Source organism: Aulonocara sp. 'chitande type north' Nkhata Bay, linkage group LG6, assembly GCF_057382095.1.
Source record: "Aulonocara sp. 'chitande type north' Nkhata Bay isolate Kocher_YH1m ecotype deep benthic linkage group LG6, A_spYH_male_GT1.1, whole genome shotgun sequence".
Classification (NCBI taxonomy): Eukaryota; Metazoa; Chordata; class Actinopteri; order Cichliformes; family Cichlidae; genus Aulonocara; species Aulonocara sp. 'chitande type north' Nkhata Bay.
In genome coordinates, this window is record NC_141349.1 from 17,366,524 (window position 1) to 17,374,389 (window position 7,866).

The window sequence follows — 7,866 nt, forward strand, 5'->3', positions numbered from 1 at the left end:
CCCTACTACACCAAGGTACCAGCTTGTCAAATATATACACCTCATCACCTTAACAAGGAAAAACATTTTGTTTTTCTGCATATCATCGTGGTATGGATCAACTTGTGGAAAGGAGAGAACAGTGACTGTGTAAGATTTCAGGCTGTGGACAGCAATGTTATGTCCTATCTATTATTTGAGCAGTGCAACATTTATGTCCTCCGGTAATTTGAATGCGACACAATTTTTAAAAAGTTGTCAAAGGTATTGCACAGTTGCTGTCAATGTTACCATTCAAGATGTAGCCCCAGAGAGAGAGAGTGACCAGTACGGTGTACATTTTAGGACATCGTCAGGTATCAGACAAAAAATTGTCAGGTGTCAGTTGTCAAAAAAAAAAAAAGTCAGGTATCAGAAAAAAAATTGTCAGGTGTCAGTTGTCAAAAAAAAAATTGTCAGGTATCAGACAAAAAATTGTCAGGTGTCAGTTGTCAAAAAAAAAATTGTCAGGTATCAGACAAAAAATTGTCAGGTTTCAGTTGTCAAAAAAAAAAATTGTCAGGTATCAGAAAAAAAATTGTCAGGTGTCAGTTGTCAAAAAAAAAAAAAAGTCAGGTATCAGAAAAAAAATTTTCAGGTATCAGAAAAAAAATTGTCAGGTGTCAGAAAAAAAATTGTCAGGTGTCAGTTGTCAAAAAAAAAATTGTCAGGTATCAGAACACAAGGTACCAGAGAGAAAATCTTCCTGCAGGTGGCGCTGCTGTCATGTCCCACCCGAATTGATTTCCAAATATGTCATCAACGTGTGACCGTGGGAGAGCGTAAGGTCATTGACCTCACCGGAGTTTTACCGTGGTTCAGGCTCCTAACGACACAAGGTAAGTTTAACTTTTTCTCCCTTTTGTTCATATTTTTGCCACAGTTGTGTTATATTAAGTTGCAGTTATGTTGTGAAAGTTACATATCAGAGACGGAAAGCCAGTTTTGTACGAAACCAAATCAGTACTATTTTTGTCTGGCTAATTCATTCTAGCTAGCGACAGTGGTGAAACGTGATTCAAATTTAAACTGTTCAGTAATTGTTTTGTATACATTTCAACAAATGGACAAGCTGAAAGCTCACGAGCAGCCTGCATCCTTTCTGTCGCTCTTTTTCTTTATTTCTCTTTTCTATATTGCTACTGTCGGGATATTTTTTGATCCCGATATGTTTTTTTCTGTTGTTGTTTTTAGACTTTGCTGCAATATGTCATCTGACGATGATGAAAGGAGTATCCGACTCTGGCTGGTTCCCATGACTGTACCAAAAATACTTTTTTTTTTTAATTAAAAAAAGAGCATTAAAAATAAATGACTAAAGTACAACTTATTTATTAACTACTGTTCACCTCTTTCGTATCAAAGAAGTGTATTTTTTGCTACACATGTTTTATTTGTGGGCACTGAATAGACGATGCTTTTAGTGTAATTGCCACATAAAAAGATTTAGTACTTTACTGGTTAATTACTTATGTTCAGTGTAAGAGGTGGGTGATCAATTAGGCTGTTGTTGTTACACTTAACCTTTCAAGATATGATGATAATAACATTGTTCAACAAAGGCTTAAAACAAAAGGAAATCAGCTGTGCACTGAATTCATATGGGCATAAAATAAGGTAAGTCTGCATTTCAACAGTTTCCGTGACAACTCTCTAAAATGACAAAACATGCAGTTTGCATTTAATATAATGTAAGTCTGTGTTGTCTTTTAACAGTGAGAGGCATCTGAGACGAGTTTTAAAACTTCTAGGGTTGAAGCGAAGATGCCCCCAACGACCTTTTACTGAAATCCACAAAGCTGTGGAGGTAAGCGTTAAAACATCAGTGCAAAAAATATATATTTTCCTGAAGTCTGTGTCATGAGCTATTGTAGAAACAATAAATGTTATTTTCTGTAGTGATTTAAAAAAAAAAAACATTCAATTGTCTGTTTGTTTGTTTTTTAGAGTGAGATGAAACAGTGGTCTCCTGAACAAGGAATCAGGGCAATGGTAAAGCGGGTAAGGGATGTCAGAGGAGTGCGGCCTTGTTACAGGTTGGTTAAATAGTGTGTATATGATCAAGTGTTCTCTTGTTTTACTGTTGAGCTCAGAGTAAAATCTATTGTTACTGTAGAGACGATGTTGCTAATATAATGAGGTATATGGATGCAAGTGGTCTTCAGAGGAGATCTCCTGGAAAGAAGAAAATTCCCCGTCGGAATTACATCAGCCGTGGTCCAAATGACACACGGCACATTGATGGTATTTATTTTATCTTTTCAATTAACCTTCCAAACATGTTTTGATGGTACTTCTGTTGAAACAAATTGTAATTATTATTTGTTGTTTCATATAGGCAATGATAAACTGAAGTTCTTTGGAATGTGGATACATTTGGGGATTGATGGGTAGGTTTGAATATGGCATTCGCTACTTAATTTATTATATTCAGTGATAGTACAAAGTTGCTTCAAGATAAGGATGTGCGGTAAACTGAGGTGTTATCTCTCCTGAGTAGTCTAGGGCAGGGATGGGCAAGTCCAGGCCTCGAGGGCCGGTGTCCTGCAGGTTTTAGATGTGTCCTTGATCCACAGCTGATTCAAATGGCTAAATTACCCTCACAACATGTTTTGTAGTTCTCCAGAGGCCTGGTAATGAACTAATCATTTTATTCAAGTGTGTTTACCCAGGGTGATATCTAAAACATGCAGGACACTGGCCCTCGAGGTCTGGATTTGGCCAAGCCTGGTCTAAGGGACCAAGATAAAGTATGAATAGTGAAGGAGGATTCAAGATGGCGGTTTTTAAAAGGCTTATTTCCTGCTAGTCTTAAAGTTCCATTTCAGACTGGCAGTTAATTTCAGGGAGGGCCAAGACCAACACAACAAACAAAACATCCCTGATATAAAGTAAACAGAATTTAACTCCAAAGAAAATAAAATGTACAATTTACGATAACCTACCTAACCAACACATAAACAGGAGAATACAAGGGATTACAAAACAAAAGGCAGCTCTCCCCTCGCGTCAGTCTGAACACAGTCAAGAGTCACATTCAATTCCAAAGGCATGTAAGCCTACACAACTATGGCAGTCAAAATGGCCGGAGGAACCAGAAACAACGCCTAGACATAATACAATGGAAAACCAGCATACTCTTGGGGAATGTAACAAAAACCAAACATAGTGCCAAAACATGATTAAATCATATGTACAAGTGGCCACTTTTCTGTTTCTTTCTTTTCAGATTTTCCAGGAAGGTTCTATGGCTAAAGGTGGGCACATCCAACCGCAAGCAAAACTTTGTGGCCAGATACTTCTTTGAGGCTGTTCAAGAACAGGGTGGTATGCAATATACTAAAAAATGGGGGGTTAAAAAAGATTACATTTTGTTAATAAATTTATTTTTTCATCATTCACTAATTATCTTCAGTTTGTGTCTTTAGGCTGTCCTCAAATGATTCGGGGGGACAGAGGAAAGGAGAACCTTGTTGTGGGTCAAATGCAGATGGCATTTCACATGCGAGATCTTGGGAATCAGGCATGGAGGTGCTTCAGAATGGGGACATCAGTGCACAACCAGGTATGTCTTTAAGCTGGTAAATGACTATTTCTAAAGTAACAACCTGACAACAAAACTGATAATGTCATGTTTCTGTTGTTTAGAGAGCTGAATGTTTCAACAGTATTTTAAAGCGGACATGGATTAAGAAATGGCTGACAACATTTGAGGTAAAGCAAATCTTTCACCTGTAAAACCTATTAACAAAGAGTAGCCATCCAAATTTCGTTAAACATACGATGGATTAGTTTATCTGAAAACACAAGGCCAGAATCTGTGTTTATGTACATCTGTACCTTTTCACTAATGAAATTCTCACCTTCACAACTTATGTCTTTTTCAAAACAACATGCGTAGGCCATGATGGAGTCTGGGATCCTTGAACTGGACAATCCTGTGCACATGTAAGTCAATATTTTTAGACATGAAAAATAATCAAGCAGCAGTATGAAAGTATGTGGTCTAGGAATGCCTTTGTTTTTTGAGTACTGATTAAAATTTAGCTTTTACTTATTCTACCTCAAAGAAGCAGATGAACATATTAATTTTTTAATTCTCCTTTTTCATAGCAACTGCTTGCAGTACTCACACTTGCCACTGCTTCAAAGAGACTTAAAAACGGAGCAAACAGTTTGGAACACCCATGACATCCGCAAGCAACGCAATGCACCTGGTCCATTTGGGAAACCCGACCTTCTGTTTACCTCACCACCTCCTGGTATGTCATTTGAAAGCCTGTGGGGTTTTATTTTTTTGTTTGTTTTTTAACTTTCATTAGTTTACTTTTACTTTGATATAGCACTCTTCACAGGATAAAAACCACAAAGTGGCTTCACAATAATATAAAACAGATAAACATAAAACAGCACAATCGAACATACAGAATAAATGCAATCAAGGAAACGTAATGATGGAGGCAGAGCATTCCATGACCTGGGAGCCACCGCTTTGGAAGATCTCTTGCCTCTGGTCTTCTGGTGGGACTACTAACAGCCATTGATTAGATGATCACAGGCTGGGAGAGGGAGCGTGGGGTTCTATAAGATCAGAAATTAAGGCAGGAGCTTCACGATTCGGAGCATTGAAAGTCATTACTAAAATTTTAAAATGAATTTTCTAAAATATACTGGAAGCCAGTGTAATGAGCGTAAAACTGTTATAATGTGCTTTCTCTTTTGTGTCTTCCGAAGAAGCCTACTTGTAGTACAATAAGAGATTTCTGAATTTCTACTGTCAATACTAAAATGGCTTCATATTGACACCTTTAACTAAAAATTTATCTAAATGTTTGAGTGATATTTCCATCTTTAAGTTTCTGTAATAACATCTGTAAACACTGACTGCTTCTTATACAGGTTCTAGAACAGCTTTGTCATTATTCATTTATTTTTAACATTCAAAGTGAACATCTTTTCAATATTGTCTTTCATTCGCAGGATATGGCAATGTGCTCCACATTGTTGACCCAGACCTTTTAGACTATGCCAAGCAATTAATCTGTGAGAGGGAAGAGCCTTCACTGGTAGCAAACCAGGAATTCAGAGACATGTGCCAGAACATTTTAGAAAACAGCCAGTTTCCCTGCACACCTGATGGTTGCCTTGCTGCATACCTCATGCTAGTCCAAGAGCTCACAACTGCCATGAACAGAAATGCAGTTCCTACACTTTCTACGTTTGCCGAGGCAAATGACATATACATCTTTCTGAAGAGAGAGAGGATGGAAGGTGCACCAGTAAACATTTCCAATGACCAATAAAATCATACAACAGTGTTTGTTAACATTTATTTATCCTTGTTTAAAATCAACAGGTAATTTGAAAACTGTCTGACCAACAAAATGTACAATAAAATGTTGAAATACAATTGACAAGGTGCCATCTTTCATAATGATTCAGTGTTTCATTTACCACAACTTTTGTTAACAATAATGTAGAACATAATTCACATTGAAAGACTTTTGAACTGCAGACTGTAGCAACATTACCACTTGTAGCCATATCGGCTCGTAAGATCAAGGCCTGACTTGAGAAACTTAACAACATCAGATGCGGAAGGCCTTGAGTCTGGGTCATAGCTCACCAAACCACCAAGAAAACTGTTTTTGTCACTGAGATGTGATAGGGCATGTGGTGGGGTTTTGGTGGCCATTAGTGCAGCCAGTTCTCTTTGTTTTTTAACCATCCACGGAGCGGAACCCGTCAGGATCTCCAGATATGTGGCTCCGAGGGACCACATGTCTGTCTGGAACGAGGCCTCTTCAAACATCAGTATGCATTCAGGGGCCATGTAAAGATATGTGCCACCAGCTGGACCAGTAGCCTGGGCAGTGAACTTACTCCCTTGACGAAGCATCACAGTGTCTCTTATGTTTGCCATGCCCCAGTCTGTCAGGACTGCCTTCTTAGAAGGGTGGTGAACCTATAAGGTATACATATGAGAACTTACCAGGTTGTCTAAAATTTCACAAATGTTATCAAAAATGTCATTCCAAAGACCACAGCTCATAATTGGGGAAAAAAAAAAACCCTCAAAGCTTTTAGCACCCAGATCACCCAATCACTGCAGATTTATTCTGAGATTGTTTATTATACCCAACATTAAAATTAACAGATTGGTTAATGATCCAACCCGGTTTTATAGTCCTGTGCATTTTTTAATCCCCATTCCACTTAAGCAAGTGGTACAGACTAATAAAATAATAGAAACTTTCAGTTTGTAAAGCCTAAACTTACAACATGTTTGGGAATTTTGTAGGTGTGCAAGAACCAACATATTAAAGAAAAATTGGACTATTAAAGAAACAATGTAAGGCTTCTTACTTTAAAAAAAAAATCCTTTATATGAATATGCCAGAAAAGTTTCTCATTGTTCAAATGTAGTGTTTAATAGACTGAAGAGAATAAAGTTAAATAAATAATATACTATTTTTATTTTGATCTTCAAAAACAAAGTGGAGAAAAAGAAAAATACAATATGGCTTACCATGACATTTGCTGGCTTTATATCCTGGTGAATGATTCTCTGTGCATGGATGTACTCTACTGCCATGGATAAGTCCAGTGATATGAAACCGGCATCATCCCCTTCAAGCTATCAAGACAATATATAATATTAATAAAACAATGCATAGCCAGGTGTGACAATCTAACATGTCTACCACTGGAAATGTATTACTTCAAATAGGATTAGTATTCAAATGCAACTGCTCGTAAGCTTTCAGCTTGTCCATTTGCTGAAATGTATACAAAACAATTACTGAACAGTTTAAATTTGAATCACGTTTCACCACTGTCGCTAGCTAGAATGAATTAGCCAGACAAAAATAGTACTGATTTGGTTTCGTACAAAACTGGCTTTCCGTCTCTGATATGTAACTTTCACAACATAACTGCAACTTAATATAACACAACTGTGGCAAAAATATGAACAAAAGGGAGAAAAAGTTAAACTTACCTTAGGAGCCTGAACCACGGTAAAACTCCGGTGAGGTCAATGACCTTACGCTCTCCCACGGTCACACGTTGATGACGTATTTGGAAATCAATTCGGGTGGGACATGACAACAGCGCCACCTGCAGGAAGATTTTCTCTCTGGTACCTTGTGTTCTGACACCTGACAACTTTTTTTCTGACACCTGACAATTTTTTTTCTGACACCTGACAATTTTTTTTCTGATACCTGACGATGTCCTAAAATGTACACCGTAGACCAGATGCAGTCAGGTAGGCTGGAGTATTGTCAGATTGCACATATAATTGGTATTTCAGGAGAAACTCACTTGACAGCCTTTGCAAAGCAAAAGAAAACAGTCTCAGTGTATCATACAGTGGCTGTCAATAGTCTCAGATGGAGGAGCAAAAAGTGGACTAGACTTTATGACAACAATCAAACTTTATATGTTATAACATCAATACAAGTAATATTGATGTAAAAGCAAGTGAGATGCAAGGTTAGCACATATTAATCTCCTTTTTTTTTTTAAAACATAGTCATTGGGGAGCTGCCGATGGAGTCCAAACCCTCTTCTTTATTAAAAAATTGCAGGAGATGTATGAAAATAAATTCCAGTTTGGAGAATTTTTATGTTATATGTAGTTAATACAAACAAATACAAACAAATGTACTATTTGTTCAAGTTTTACCTTTGGGTCAGATTTACCTTTGGTCAGTATAACACTAAATAAGACTAAAAATAAATAAATAAACAAACAAACAAAAACCTGCATCTTATCATTATGCATTATGTGGATTCTTTTCATGTCAGGACCCTAATGCTGACCACAAAATTTATTTAGGCAGA

General features: G+C 37.2%; 2 protein-coding genes across 3 annotated transcripts; one reads left to right on the plus strand and one right to left on the minus strand.

Moving 5' to 3' along the window:
- Positions 1–781: 781 nt before the first annotated feature.
- Positions 782–6,432, plus strand: LOC147327591 (uncharacterized). Of its 2 annotated transcripts, XM_086295298.1 has the most exons (13): positions 790–857; positions 1,213–1,250; positions 1,551–1,635; positions 1,735–1,825; positions 1,966–2,054; positions 2,135–2,262; positions 2,357–2,408; positions 3,248–3,345; positions 3,447–3,583; positions 3,667–3,732; positions 3,920–3,966; positions 4,132–4,280; positions 4,999–6,431. In XM_086295298.1, the coding sequence occupies exons 2-13, from the start codon at positions 1,226–1,228 to the stop codon at positions 5,319–5,321; spliced, it is 1,290 nt and encodes a 429-aa protein (XP_086151424.1). In that variant the 5' UTR covers positions 790–857; positions 1,213–1,225; the 3' UTR covers positions 5,322–6,431. The 2 variants fall into 2 exon arrangements, with proteins under 2 accessions (XP_086151423.1, XP_086151424.1); XM_086295297.1 differs by having other exon boundaries at positions 782–1,250; positions 4,999–6,432.
- LOC147327592 (uncharacterized) lies at positions 5,051–7,051 on the minus strand (the record flags this gene model as incomplete). The annotated part of the gene is made up of 3 exons (XM_086297403.1): positions 5,051–5,983; positions 6,548–6,655; positions 7,019–7,051. Coding segments are annotated over 3 exons (579 nt in total), but the record flags the coding sequence as incomplete, so codon positions are not given.
- Between the last annotated feature and the right edge of the window lie 815 nt (positions 7,052–7,866).